Genomic DNA, 15824 nt, shown 5'->3' with positions numbered 1-15824 from the left:
AGTGTTTTCTTGGTGGGGGCACAGTGATGCATGTTTGCTGTCTCCTTCACTCCTGCTCTCAGGGTGACCCTGTGTGAAGTTGGAGTTCTGTGAGAGCCTTTACATCCAAGAGGAAAAGAACATCACCCTGTTGTGATACCAGGCCAGCTTTGGGATGTCAGGGGTTCTTTCTTTCTCAATCCTTTATAAACATTCGTGTAGATAAACAGAAGGGAATATCCCCCACAGACTTCAAGACTGCTCTTCTTATTAAATTTATTTCATAACAAAATATTTCCTATTATACTGACTCTTCTTTACATCATGAAAAGAAAAGAAAGAAAGATACCAGCTCAGTCCTGTCCAACTCTTTGTAGCCCCATGAACTGTAGCCCTCCAGGCTCCTCTCCATGGGTTTTCCTAGGCAAGAATACTTGAGGGGGTTGCCGTTTCCGTCTCCAGGGGATCTTCCCGACTCAGGGACTGAACCCACATCTCTTGCATTTTTCATCTCCTGCATTACCACCAGTGCAGTTTTTAAACTTTATATCCCCCTTTTGGCCACACTTTATCTAAAGTCTTCTTGTTTGATTATTATTATTTCACAGACTCAACAAGGCCCAATGAAATATGTTTATAGTAACATTAGCTGTTATTATTATTATTTTTTTTACTGTTATATGTGGTGCCCCTTCTGACCACTTCTCTGAACACCTTCAAGAGCATCCTTGCCTCTACAGGAGCAGAGAAGCCAGCCTGTGGGATTCACCTCTCCTGCCAGGGGTCTTCCTTCCATTGGTGGATGGAAGCCCATGGGTGCACATGTCGGGGGGCTGCTGGACAATATCTGTTTAAGGTCACAGTTCACTCTCATTATTCTGGTTTAACCCTGTTTTCAGGCCTACTTTTCTAGAGAACTTGGTTTCATCAACACAAACATGCCTTCTACACTGACAGTTGTCACAGCAAGAGTGACACTTATTTCTTGTTGGCACTTAATACAACTGCTTCCATCATCTTTAAGGTGGTGGTGCTAGAAACCACCCCATTCTTGTGGGTTCCATTCCGTTGCTCAGTCGTGTCCGACTCTTTGCGACCCCGTGGACTGTAGCCTACCAGGCTTCTCCGTCCATGGGATTCTCCAGGCAAGAATACTGGAGTGGGTTACCATTTCCTTCTCCAGGGGATCTTCCCAACCCAGGGATCGAACCCAGGTCTCCTGCATTGGAGGCAGACGCTTTAACCTCTGAGCCAATACTATAAAGTGACTTCTGCTGTCTTAGGGCTTCCCTGGTAGCTCAGACAGGAAAGCTTCTGCAAGCAATGTGGGAGACCTGGGTTTGATTCCTGGGTCGGGAAGATTCCCTGGAGAAGGAAATGGCAACCCACTCTAGTATTCAAGGGGCGTGGTGGTGGTGACTTTATTTTTTAGGCTCACTTGTTCAGTCGTGCTTTGTGGAGGGAGGAACACTGCAAACAAATATCACTGGCGTGTGCTCACAATGATTCAGCCACACTGGGTTTGCCCCTGCTCAGGGCGTGTGTGCTTTCCCAGTCTACACTGCTCAGACTCTAGGTTGCTCTGCCGGGAACTGTCTGATGCGGGCCCTGGTTTGCATGCACTTCCCAGGTCTAAGCCACTCAGGTTCAGGTTCTTGGGTACGCCACAACGGCGAAGACTTGGTTGGGCTTGAGTTTTGCGCGTGTCCCAGGTCTGAGCAGCTCAGGTGACCAGGTGCTTGGCGCGCGGAGTAGCCCCCAGTTGAAGGCTGCGACTCATCCCCTCCCCTGTCCCAGCCATTCGGTTTTCTGGGTGTACAACTGGGTGCGCCTTCTCAGGTGTGCCGTTTGTCTCTTCTGGGGAGCTGATCTCTGGTTGCGAGCCTCCCGGTGGATGTCGACCGTCCAGAATCCCAAGAAAGCTTGGTTAGCCACTAAGTCTGCTTGTAGTTTGGTATCAGATGCCTCTCTGGGGCCGCGATTGCCCCCTTCTGGCTCTGGCTGCCCTCGTCTGCCTGTCTCCAGCGGGGGATGGGCCAGTCCGCAGCCGGCTAGCTCTGCTCAGTCCTTTGTTCTGTGATCATGCCTGGCGGTGTCTTCAGTTCAGTTCAGTCGCTCTGTCGTGTCCGACTCTTTGCGATCCCATGAATCACAGCACACCAGGCCTCCCTGTCCATCACCAACTACCGGAGTTTACTCAAACTCATATCCATCGAGTTGGTGATGCCATCCAGTCATCTCATTCTCTGTTGTCCTCTTCTTCTCCTGCCCCCAATCCCTCCCAGCATCAGGGTCTTTTCCAACGAGTCAACTCGTCTCATGAGGTGGCCAAAGTATTGGAGTTTCAGCTTTAGCATCAGTCCTTCCAATGAACACCCAGGACTGATCTCCCCCAGGATGGACTGGCTGGATCTCTTTGCAGTCCGAGGGACTCTCAAGAGTCTTCTCCAGCATCACAGTTCAAAAGTATCAATTCTTTGGTGCTCAGCTTTCTTCACAGTCCAACTCTCACATCCATACATGACCACTGGAAAAACCATAACGTTGACTAGATGGACCTTTGTTGGCAAAGTAATGACTCTGCTTTTTAATATGCTATCTAGGTTGGTCATAACTTTCCTTCCAAAGAGTAAGCATCTTTTAATTTCACAGCTGCAATCAGCATCTGCAGTGATTTTGGAGCCCCCCAAAATAAAGTCTGACACTGTTTCCACTGTTTCCCCATCTATTTCCCATGAAGTGATGGGACCAGATGCCATGATTTAGTTTTCTGAATGTTGAGCTTTAAGCCAACTTTTTCACTCTCCTCTTTCACTTTCATCAAGAGGTTTTTCAGTTCTTCTTCACTTTCTGCCATAACGGTGGTATCATCTGCATATCTGAGGTTATTGATATTTCTCCTGGCAATCTTGATTCCAGCTTGTGCTTCCTCCAGCCCAGCATTTCTCATGATGTACTCTGCGTATAAGTTAAATAAGCAGGGTGACAATATACAGCTTTGATGTACTCTGTTTCCTATTTGGAACCAGTCTGTTGTTCCATGTCCAGTTCTAACTGTTGCTTCCTGACCTGCATACAGGTTTCTCAAGAGGCAGATCATGGGGTCTGGAATTTCCATCTCTTTCAGAATTTTCCACAGTTTATTGTGATCCACACAGTCAAAGGCTTTGGCATAGTCAATGAAGCAGAAATAGATGTTTTTCTGGAACTCTCTTGCTTTTTCCATGATCCAGCGGATGTTGGCAATTTGATCTCTGGTGCTTCTGCCTTTTCTAAAACGAGCTTGAACATCTCGAAGTTCACGGTTCACGTATTGCTGAAGCCTGGCTTGGAGAATTTTGAGCATGACTTTACTAGCGTGTGAGATGAGTACAGTTGTGCGGTAGTTTCTCAGTTGTGTCCAACTCTTTGCAGCCTCATGGATTGTAGCCCTCCCAGCTCCTCTGTCCACGGGATTTCCCAGGCAAGAATACTGGAGTGCGCAACCATTTCTTTCTCCAGGGGATCCTTCCTGCCCAGGGATCGATCCCATATCTCTTTCGTCTTGCGTCTCCTGCATAACCACTAGCATTCTTCCTAACCTTTATGTCTCTCTTTTTGGCCACACTTTTCTAAAGTCCTCTTATTTGAATATTACTATGAACTCATGGCCTTTCACAGACTCAGCCTGTCTCAATGAAACGATTCATAGCAATCATTATCTTTTATTATTATTATATGTGGATGCCCCCTTATGACCACTTCTCTGATCATCTTCAAGAGCATCCTTGTCTTTGCAGGAGCAGAGACGCCAGTCTCTGGAATTCACCTCCTCTGCAAGCGGTCTTCCTTTCTTTGATGGATGGAAGCCCATGGGTGCACATCTGGGGGGGGGCACGATTCTACTGGACAGCGTGTCTGTTTAGGGTCACTGTTCACTCTCATTATTCAGGTTTAACTCTGTTTTCATGCCTACTTTTCTGGAGAACTAGGTTTCATCAACACAAACACGTCTGCTACACTGACAGTTGTCACAGCAGGAATCACACATTTCTTGTTGGATTTAATTCAGCCGCTTCCATCATCTTTAAGGTGGTGGCACTAGAAACCACCCCATTCTTGTGAGTTATTGACTGCTATGAAGTGACTTCTGTTGTCTTAGAGTTAAAACAATCCAGTCCTAAGTGCATATGGTTAAAACAAATTGATTTGTACAGAGGGTTCTGCTCTTCCCTTCCCAAGGAAAAGCTTCTTCTTTAGATAGTTAGTCAATGTCTTTAAATGATATTACTACATTGGGAGGTGGAGTAGTGTGAGAATGTGTGCTCAGGAGACAGGAACCTGGATTTGGATTCTGGCTCGAGCACTAGCTGTGTGCCTTGAGTAAATTACTTAACCTCTCTGAGGTTAACTTCAGTTTCCTTTCTTATAGGATCATTGTGAACACCAAAAGGAAGTGAATTCATACCAAGCAACTGGGAAACTGCCTGGTGCAAAGTGGGAAGTCATCAACCACAATAGCTAATAAGTAATAGGTATTGCATTTTGCTTTTTCTTGACTTAAATTTGATAGTATTTATTTACTTCTTATTGGGAAAAATAAGGATCTCATTTATTTTCATACTTTCTATTATGCCTTTCCCCTTCTTCGCCTTATATCATTATTCCATGAATTGCATGTCCTCTGGTAGGGAGCTTTATACTTGTAAGCAGTTTATTTACATCTCTGTTTCTTATGCTCTCGACTGGACCTACTATTTCTTGATTCCCAGCTTTGTAAACTGGGATATTAATCCTCCTCCTCCCATCAGTGCTTCGGCTCCCAAGTTCTAGAAGTGTATTTTGATTTTTATATTAACAAGTACATTTACTTCACATATTTAAATACTCTGCTTCATTTTAAAAGATAAAGGTTATTTTATAAGGACTATAAATGAAATAAAACTAGGATTTTTGAATCACTATATTATACAAATGTGAATTATATATATTAATATTACTTCAGTTTTAAAAGTCTCCAAAGACTTGGACATAGATATATTTACTTCAGATTAAAGAAAAAATCAAACAGAAGAGTTTACATTTTTTTGTAATCTTTTAATACAGTTTTTAAGAGCTAACTTGTACCATATAGCTGCACATGCTTCTCAGCAGTTCAGTTCAGTTCATTTCAGTCGCTCAGTCGTGTCCAACTCTTTGCAACCCCATGAAATGCAGCACGCCAGGAATCCCTGTCCATCACCAACTCCCGGAGCCTACCCAAACTCATGTCCATTGAGTCAGTGATGCCATCCAGCCATCTCATCCTCTGTCGTCCCCTTCTCCTCCTGCACTTTAGTTTTTCCTGATGTTTCTAACTGGCCTCGTTTTCACCCCTTGCACCGTTTATCTCCAACATTTCCTCCCTTTCTTTCCAACTGTGCCTCATGTGATACCAAGTCCCCTGTCCCCACAGACTCTGGACTTCTTATCCCATTCTGAACTACTTTCTCTCTAGGTCTGCTGCGCGCCCAGCTGGGATCCTTGGATTTCCTTTCCTCTGGGTTGACGTTCCTGATTCCTGGATCCCACGTCTATCTCTTTCATGGGTATCCTTTACCTTCCTCCATAATTAAACAAACACATAATCTATTTTTTTTTCCCTGCATCTCATTCTCAAGTAACCTTCTAAAAGTCTGGTGAAGAGTGAAGGCTGCTGTGAATATGGGATGGGATGCGGGGTTGGTGAGCTTGTCCGCTGCGCTCCCCTCGGCCCCCCGATCATCTTGCTCCCTCTCTGGGGCTCTGCCCGGCAGACCGTTCTTCTCTCCTGTGAACACATTCCTTGTTTCTCTCCCTCTACTGCGCTCCTCTTCATTCAGCTACCACTTCTCCATCCAGTGAGTCTTCAGACATTTGTTAAAGACTCTGGTCTCCTATTGTCCCATGCTTGTTTTTATTAGCAGCAGAGGGAGGAGAGGCAGGCTATGGGTTCTTGACCCAGTGAGTGGGGTGGGACCAGTGTACCTAGGGCAGGACTTCTGACCTTAGGCGAGTCAGGTGACATCTATGTGTCAGCTTCCTTACTTGTAAAGATCAATGTGTCCCATTGAGGATACAATGGTACACATCTCAAGAGCTGAAGGAATAACATATGAGGTACCGTTGGTAAAGTTTCAGAGCCAACGCCAGTGCAGAGCAATGATCACAAACACAAGTTGCTCTTATCAGTGAAAGTGAAAGCTGCTCAGTCGTGTCCGACTCTTTGTGATTCCTTGGATTACACAGTCCATGGAATTCTCCAGGCCAGAATACTGGAGTGGGTTCCCTTCTCCAGAGGATCTTCGCAACCCAAGGATTGAACCCACATCTCCTGAATTGCAGGTGGATCCTTTACCAACTGAACCACAAGGGAAGCCCAGGTGAAGCTGTTTCCACTTGCTTTTGAACTGGGGATGTTTTGCGTGTTAGGTGAATGTGATAACCACAACACTATGGAAACCACGCACTCTTATCAGTAGATGGTATTATACCTATATATACCTTTACCATCATTTCAGTCAAGTCTCAAGAGGAGTAGCTGACAGATGCTCTTTTGCTTTCTTAAAAATAGTAGCTAAACATCATCAACTCTTGCTTTCCATCCTCATCTCCCATGGCAAGATAATCACATGCAGAACCAAAATAAATTATTTAATTATAAAGATTTGATTTTTTTTTAAAGAAAGACCACTGAGAATGGGTATATCTGAAAGGATGGACACCATCATATATTATTGTTAGGGTCCGGAGTCGCCCTTCCCTCAAAGGAACAGAGGACACTCACGATAATGCAAGACACACAGTGAGGTTTATTTCCAGCTAGCTGGGGTCCAAGTGTCTGCCCGACGCAGCGGGTTTCAACAAGGACCCCGAGCACTCAGAACCAAGGGGTTATATAGCATTTTCAAAGCATGATATTTCTAAATTACCTAACTCACAGTAATTTTCCACACACACACACACAGCTATGCATATCTCTATCCTGGTGTCTTAATGAGATAAACTTATCAGACCTGTTTACCTAATTTTCAGTGTCGAAGCCGCCCACATTCTTGGTACTTAAGATTAACTTGTCTCCTAGGTTTTATCTAGTTCTTCTTCCCTCAAGTCACCTACTCAGTAAAAATGGTTTTTCCGGCCTCTAAGATGGCCGTTCTTATGCTAACCCATTCTTACATTTATAAGTGTGAACATAAATTGCTACAGTTTTTTTGCATAGCATTGTGGCTCTAGGTATGGAAATTTTTTAGGTGTTGATGCCTTCTGATCTTAATTCTACTTCTAGATATAGCTTAAGGATATAGTCTCAGATGTAGGGTGAAGTTTTACACAAGAAGAATATTCTTTGCACTATTATTTACGTAAAGGATTAGCAACTACATCAAGTCCAATACTCAGGAGGGGAAAGCAAGGAGGACAGAACACTTGAAGGGGTTCTCAGCCACTCAAAGCAGGGATACAGGAATTGGGGCAGGGCTGGGGGTACTCCAGACCCTCGTGGGAAAAAAGGCTCTTGCAGAAGCAAGGAGGACCTGGGCTATGGGAGCTGTATCACCAGGAACTTTATTGAGGAGAGCCTTGATAGGGAGCAAGACATCATTTTGGAATGAAGAGTCATTTACCGATTAACATATATCCACAAACAAATATTTTTGTATATTATAGGGAGTAGAGAAGAGTCATCACAAACATGTGATTTGGATCAGAAAGACTCAGGTTCTAGTCCAGACTCTGGCACCAGCGTGAAAACTTGGACTGAGCTAAGTTTAAGTGAGTTTCAGGAAGCTGAATGTCAAGGACACTGGATCAATGTTATTATTAATATTAGTTATTACCAATTCAAAAACACAGGTGTCCCATCCTCACTTCATTTCCAGCGTATCACCTCCTATCTGTTCTTCTAGTCTCTGGTTTTATTGTTCCTATAACTTTGCAGATGGCTGTCTCCTGTCTGATTACCTTCTTCCTATGCCCCAACAGGAGAGCAGGACTCTAACTTGGCTTGGAAGGAGCTGTAGGAGGTGAATGACTTTTCTTAACTAACAACCAGCAGAGCCCAGGAGACAGAGAACCACACTGGGCTAAGTTCCTGGAGGCACTGGTGGCCATCCCAGGGGAACCCACCAGAGAACTTGTCCCTTGCTGCTCCCTGCAGCCACTGCTCCCTCACAGTGGAGCTCACAGTCTGTTTTCTCTTCCCCAAGGGTGAGGTCACACCTCCTTCCAGCCTGACACAGACAAAGAGCTGAAGGGAGATCTCTGAGACCCCCTGCTGCCACCATGAGCTCAGAAAACTTCGGACACTGCTCAGGTAGTCAGCTGCCTCTTCTCTGGAAGGTTCCTACTTGTGACCCAGAATTGAGGGAGGTGTTTCCAGGCTGAGTTAAACTACAGAGGAATCAAGAACCATGAAGAGGATGGATAAGCATCCTTGAGCTTTCAAGAGAGACCAGGAGGTTCCCCTCACCCTGGGATCTGCCCACAGACCTCCTTCCCGGCCCTCTCCTCAGGGAGCCATGACCAAGGTGCTGACTTCCTGACTCAGAACGGAGGCCGGGAGAGCACATGTGGAGTATGGACAGCAGATGGGAGTCCCCAAGCCCAGGCAGGCCTAGAGAGGAGGTCCTCCAGCATCATTGGAGCTTCTCCTGCTCCCTCCCTTGGCCCAAGCCTCTTCCTGCTCCCAGACCCTGGGACATCACCACAGAAGTTATTTCCTCCGGCTCTTGCCCAGCCACCAACCCAGCCGCTCTGCAAGGGTCAGTGGACCCTGCACTGAACCCCAGTCTGGCCTTTGCCACCTCCCACCTGGAGGGGAGGGGTGATGAGGATCACACCTGGCTCCATCCCTCCTCCACCCGGTTGATCCCCTCCCCTGCCCATCCTAGAGTCTGTGCTCAGAAGCAGGAATCCTCTCACATGGTAGTTTTACTCAATGGCGTGTGGTCCTAAAGTCTTTTTTAAAATTAGGTAGCATGAGTGTGTAATGTTTCCTAAGTTTCGTGTGCACAACATTATATTTCTACTTCTATATTTCTACTTCTATATACACTACTGCATGCTCACCACCAAAACTGAGTTGCAAAGCATCCCCATTGTGTGCTCTAGAGTAGAATGAACGCATCACAGGAGTTTTAAATGTAAGGAGGATTCAAAGTCTTGTCCAAGAAATGTCTGACACTTGACCTGGGATTCAACCTCAGAGCTTTCGGCTCTGTGGCCTTGGGCTGTCCATTCTCCTGTCTGAGTTTCACTTTCCTCTGCTGTGAAATAAGAATAATGCCTCTTTGTGTGGATTTACCAAGAAACACATTTTATATCAAGTCTCAGCCCACACACACATATCTAGCCTGGCCACCCATATCTTACCTACAATTCCGTAACCTCCAGATCTCTGAAATCACACAGGGATTTTGATAACTCATTGAGGAGTAATCTTACCCTGTAGTGATCTGAGGCTATTTATAGTCATTACATTCTTTATCCTATTTAACATGAGTATTCAATTGTTTCACTGCCCAAACATGAGAGCATTCCTTTATAGGGTGCTGCCAGTCTATTCTGGAGGTGGTAACCAACAAATCACACTTGCTCTTTCTTCTCTTCGTGTGTGTGTTCAGTTGCTCAGTCATTTCCAACTCTTTGCAACCGCATGGCCTGCAGCCTCCTCTATCCATGGGATTCGCCAAACAAGAATTTTGGAGTGGCTTGCCATGCCCTACTTCAAGGGATCTTCCTGACTCAGGGATCAAACCCGCCTCTCTTACATCTCCCGCATTGGTGGGCAGGTTCTTTACCACTAGAACTCCCTGGGAATCCCAACTATGACCTCCATTTACCTGGGAATCCCACCTAGGACCTGATTTCATCTAACCTCCTTACAAGCCCTATCTTCTAAAAGGTCACCTGGGGGTTAACTCTTAAACACAAATTGGGGGGTGGAGGGACAGTCCATCCATAACCCTAGGTGACCTCACCAAGATCACCCCAGGTGGCTGCTGCTCAGCAAGATGAATTTTAACTACTTTATACTCAATAACGTTTATGTTCCACCACAAATTCTTCTAATCTTATTCCCTTTTCTTTCATCTAGATATTGAGATCTTTTTTGAGGAGGTTGTTGAATGTCTCTGGGACATACTGAGCAAAGAGGAACTGCTTCTCCTGCTGAATGAATTCCTGGAGAGAATTAAGGCTGAAGCCAGTTTGTCCAGGTAACCTGCACAGGCGCACCAGGAAGGTCACCCATGTCCCTCAGCACCAGGCTAGCTTCCTCCTGGCAGGCACACCTCCTCCAGGCATGACCCTTTTGTTGGGGTCAAGGATGTTCCTTCTCAAGATCCATCAGGAATGTTTCCTGATGGAAACATTTGCTAACATATGTCATTTGCTAACAGTGAGTGATCTTGGGTTGAGAAGAGATGAAACCTGCAAGGAAGGGGCAGGTTATGTGACCTTGGACAAGTTACTGAACTACTCTCTGCTTTCGGCTCTTCATCTGTTCATTTTTATTGTGAGGACACTGAGACCATGCTTGTAAAGTGCTCCCCATAATGACTGACACAGAGTAAGGACTCAATCAACATTTTAAAAACTTGTTGGAAAGAGACAGGGGTCAAGGGTCTTCTTTCTGGTGATGAGAACCAAGCAGAATTTCCTTTGAGACAAGTTAGAAAATCCTGACACCACCATTTGTGTCCTGGACTTCTGCCTACAGTCTATTCCCCATGTTAGGAACTGTACCAACCCTGCAGGATCCTGCTGGCCCATAAGGCAGAGAGGCTAGAGAGGAACTGGAGGAGCTGGTGGGATCCTGGATCTAGCCCTGCCCAACTCCTGGGCTGTGGGCTTAAGACTTTGAATCTCAGATCTGTCCTGTGTCCAGTGGGAATAGCAGTTCAGTCTGATGGATTATGGTGATGGCCACAGAGTGAACTGCAGGGTCAGAGGTGGGGAACCAAGTGCAATCATCTCGTCCAAAGGACCAGGGAGGCCTGGACTAGGGTCAGACCCAGGGTCAGGGTGGAGCAGAGGGTCCAGGTTGGAGGACTAGTAGGCAGGCTTGGGCAGCAGGGCCAGGACTAGAGTGAGGAGAGAGGGCCCCGAAGACACAAAACTGAAGGGATTGTGACCCTAGCAGAGGTCCTGGGAGTGGGATGGGGGACATTTCTTCCCTCCTTGACAGGATCCCCTCACAGTGGGCTAGAGGGCCGTGTCTGCACACCCTGTCTGGGACCTGGCTTCTCACTCCATCGGGGATCCTCTTCTAGTCTACATGGAGTCCCCCTGACAGTGGGAAGGCCGTATGGCTCAGTGAGCCCTCCAGGGTCACAATGAGTGGCTGCGATTTTGTGTCATTTGAGGGATTCTGAGGAGCCTCACACATCCCCACCGAAGAGGAAAATGCTTCCTCCACCAGCTGTTCAAGTGCCGGTCTCAGGCTCAGCCATTCAGATGGGTGTTTCCTTAAGCTCCTTGAATCTTTAGAGGTTCCACAAAGTTGCACATGGCCTTGGGGTGCAGGCAGGTGAAGCTGTTGCCATGTAAATTGTGAGTTAGGTTGGTGGCCCCTGAGCAGTTGAGGGTGCTGGGTCAGGAGTCAGTGAGGTGAGCTGGAGAGTCCAAGGGAAACTAGAGCTCACAGCACATCTCCTGCTTCCTTGTCAACTGGGGCAGTGGGTGGACCCAGTGACCTTCTGCTGAGAAGGTCATGGGCACAATGCTTAGAAGACAGCAGATGGCAGACCAAATGATTATAAGGTGCCTTCTAGCTCTGATTTTTGGGGTTTAAAAAATTCTAAGTCATAGAGACAGCCACTCTGCAGTATAAGGGCACAGTGCCCAGGACTGCCCTTACTTTGACTTCATGGCAAATTTAGGGGATCCCCAAAACAACTCTCAGGTTCAAGAATTCCCTATAGAATGGACAGGACTCACTGAAAGCTTCATGATCCCAGCTACAGTTTCCTACAGGGAAGGATAAAAGTTCCTACCAGCTACAGGGCAGAGTCTGGGCAGGTTTCAGATATGAAGCTGCCATTGTCCTCAGGACACGTTACTGACCTGGATTCAGTGTGTGACAAGATGCACGGAGTATTGCCCATCAGGGACACTCACCTTGCTTAAAAGTCAAATTACCCTGACCTGTCGCCTCCAGCCCCTCCTGGAAGTCAGACTAGTGCCCTAGTGTCCAGCTCTACCAGATGGCAGAACTGATACCATGAGACCCATCACCTTGTCAGACTGACCAATGGCCAAAGGCCCAAGCAGGCAAGGACACTCCTATCAGCCAGAATTCTAGGGGCTTAGGGACCACTTCCCAGTAGCCAAGGGCAAAGAGCAGGGAGACTTCTCACTACACACCAAGGCCCTTGAATGACGGTTTTCTCCTCCAGTCCTGCTTGTCTTTGTTTATCTGTGGAGCTCCCACTCCAAAAGTTCTTCCAAAGTGATGGTGTTGACCTGCCTGTGAGACATCTTTACCGCATACCTTTTCTTTGGCTGAGCCATATGGCCTGTGGGATCCTCACTCCCCAACCAGGTATTGAGTCAAGGCTGGCAGTGAAAGTGCAGAGTCGTAAACTCTGGACCACCTGGGAATTCTCTCAAATACCTCTCTTAAGTTGCCAGTATCCTAAGGTGACTTTTGTTTACCGATTCCAAGTTTAGCTATTTCAAGATGGAGCATCTATAAAGTATGAAATGTGTTTAAGGTTGAAGGAGCATAAAATTCTTTTCTAATTGATTTATAGTAACATATCTGTATTAATGCAGAATAGACATTATGGAGCCAATTTTACAGACAAGCAAACTGCCTTTCTAATCCCTTGACCTTCATTGTTACAGGGAAGACGAGGATGAACTACACAAATATCTGAACGAATTGAAAAGAGCTTTGGTTGAGGAGGACCAAAAAAGACTCCCCAAAGAGCAGCTGGACAGGAGGAGGTTTCTGATTAAGTTTCCGCGGGTGAAACGGCAGCTGGAGGAGTTCATAGGCAAGTTCCACGAGCTCGCAGACAAGCTTGACAAGGTCCATAAGGGATGTACCATCTCCAACGTGATGGCCTACAGCACCGGTGCTGTGTCTAGTATTCTGACCATTGTTGGCCTGGCTCTGGTACCCGTGACATTGGGGGCCAGTGTGGTGCTCTTGGGCACTGGGATAGGGCTGGGAGCAGCAGCTACTGTGACCAACGTGTCCACCAGTATCATCGAACATGTGAAGAGGTCATCAGCAGAAACCGAAGCCAGTCGCATGGTGTCAACCGTCGTCAAGAAATGGAAGGTTCTCCTAGAGGTACTCAAAGGCAACCCCACAATAGAGAAAGTCACAGAAGCTATACAATGCATTGAAATGCATATCCATGCCATGGAGACAGGCAAAGCCAACCCTGGATCTGCAGCCTATCCAAACATCTTCATGAACCCTGTGAGAATCTCACACCCAGCCATCCAGCAGATAGAGGCAGGTTTCAAAGCCACAGCTTTAACAATTACCAAAGGAGCCCGGATTGCGGGTTTGGCCACTGCAGGGGTCTTCCTTCTGGTGGATGTGGGCTTCCTGGTGAAGGAGTCAAAGCACTTGTATGATGGTGCCAAGACAGTAGCTGCTGAAAGCCTGAGGCAGCGGGCATGGGAGTTGGAGAGGAAGTTGGAGGCGCTCACCCGGATCTATGAGAGTCTGCAGGAGGACCTGATTTAGCCACCCCCAGAGCAGTGCGGGGTCCAGGGACATGTGAGGGGCTAAAGTGCAGAGATAGCTTGTTAGAGGGAAAGAGAGGGAGACCACATTAATGAAGCTGGGTGTTAGGAATTTGGCTTTTCTGTGGTTGAGCACAGGAGGGAAGGGATGGATATAGGTGATAGATGAAGAGAGAGAAGGAAGGGGCCTGGAGCCTGGATTAAGGGAGGAGGGGGGACTAGACAATGAGAGGCAAGGAGAAACCACTTTTTTTTTTTTCATACTAAGAACTTTTTATTTTGTATTGGAGTATAGCCAATTAACAATGTTGGGATAGTTTCAAGTGAACAGCAAAGGGACTCAGCCATGCATATATACATGTATCCATTTTCCCCCAAACTCCCCTCCCATCAGAAACCACTTCCTTTGGACTAAAGATGACACTGGAGGCAGAATAAAGGGAGAGGCAGGCGAACTAGCAATGAGAGGCCAGGTATACGAACAGATTGAAAATGGGAAAAAGCCAGAGAGTTAGGATTGTTGGGATTCAGAAGTAGCAGGGGCTCCTCTTTCGCCCTCCACAGGCTGTGATGTCCCAGCAAGAAGAGTCTTCCCCTGATGGTGGTCTCTATACCTCTCCTCCAACATCAACTCACCTTTGGCCCTAGCTGATGTGTCTTACTTAGGCAGTGACTTCTTTTGTTTGTTTTATTGAAGAATAATTGATTTACAATATTCTGTTAATTTTAGGTATACAGCAAAGTGATTCAATTATACAGGTATCTATGTATTTATCTGGGCTGCCCAGGTGGTGCTAGTGGTGAAGAATGTGTCTGCTAAGCAAGAGACACAGGTTTGATTCCTGGGTAGGGAAGAATTCCTGAAGGAGGAAATGACATTTCACTCCAATATTCTTGTCTGGGAAATCCCATAGACAGTAGAGCCTGGCATGCTACAGTCCATGGGATTGCAAAGAGTCAGACATGACAGAACATCTGAGCATGTGTATATCTGTATTCTTTTTTATTCTTTTCCATTATAGTTTATTACAAAATATTGAATACTGTTCCTATGCTACTACAGTAGGCAGGCCCTTGTTTATCTGGTGTGTATCTGTTAATCCCATCTCCTAATTTATCTATCCCCCCAAAACTTTGGTAAAAAATTTGTTTTCTATGTCTATGAGCCTGTTTCTGTTCATCTGTTCATTTGTATTATTTTCTGGATTCTACATATAAGTTAATATCACATATTTGTCTGACTTACTTCACTCAGTATGATCATCTCTAGATCCATACATATTGTTACAGAGAGTATTTCATTCTTCTTTATGGCTGAGTAGTAGTCCATGGCATGTATACATGTACCACAACAGACATTTAGGTTAATATCATGTCTTGGCTGTTATGAATGGTACTGCTATGTATCTTTCAAATTAGAGCTTTAATTTTTTCTAGATATATGCCCAGAAGTGGGATTTGCTAAATCATATGGTAGCTCTATTTTTAGTTGTTTAAGAAAACTTTATATGGTTTTCCATAGTGGCTGCACCAATTTACATTCCCACCAACAGCGTAGGAGGCTTTCCTTTTCTCCACAGCCTTGGAGCATTGTGGATGTAGGTGATGGCCCCTCTGATTGCTGTCGGGGAGATAACTTATTGTAGTTTGATTTGCATTTCTCTAATAATTGGTGATGTTGAGTATGTTTTCGTGTACCTGTTGGCCGTCTGTACGTCTTCATGAAGAATTGTCTATGTAGATCTTCAGGCAGTGACTTCTTGATGACAATGATGGTGGTGATGTTGGTGACAGCAGTGGTGATGACAACACAGTGGATGGAACACATGACAAGTTGCCAGGTGCTCTTTGGGTCCAGAGAGCACTGAGAGACCAGTGATGTTTCATGAAAATTCAAATGTGGAGTAGGAACAGAGGTTGATTAAAAAGAAAGAAAGAAGGATGAAACAAGGAGGCAGAAACAGGTCAAGGAACTTTTCAGTGCATCAGGAGACGAAACAGCCTGGGGCCAACAGCCACACCTCTCTGAGCCTCGGTTTCTTCTTCAGCTGGGGTGAGGCTGGATAAGATATTCCAGGTTGCTCTGGTTCTCTCCACCTAGTGTTCTCTAGACTCTGGTTCAATAAATATGAGCTAATTCA

At 46.0% G+C, this 15824-nt stretch overlaps 1 protein-coding gene across 1 annotated transcript in view; it reads left to right on the top strand.

Moving 5' to 3' along the window:
• LOC129537168 (apolipoprotein L2-like) overlaps window positions 1-15824 on the top strand; it is a 17704-nt gene extending 1880 nt beyond the window's left edge. Inside the window, exons 3-6 of the mRNA XM_055396574.2 lie at window positions 4391-4493; window positions 8184-8290; window positions 10073-10193; window positions 12826-15824. Coding sequence (XP_055252549.2) covers window positions 8260-8290; window positions 10073-10193; window positions 12826-13684 — 1011 coding nt within the window. The 5' untranslated portion in view covers window positions 4391-4493; window positions 8184-8259 and the 3' untranslated portion in view covers window positions 13685-15824. The remainder of the gene's footprint in view (window positions 1-4390; window positions 4494-8183; window positions 8291-10072; window positions 10194-12825) is intronic.

Source organism: Moschus berezovskii, chromosome 6, assembly GCF_049115385.1.
Source record: "Moschus berezovskii isolate FMDL1 chromosome 6, NW_MosBer_1.0, whole genome shotgun sequence".
NCBI lineage: Eukaryota > Metazoa > Chordata > Mammalia > Artiodactyla > Moschidae > Moschus > Moschus berezovskii.
Note: the sequence above shows the minus strand (reverse complement) of the source record. Positions and strands in the feature narration are given on the sequence as shown.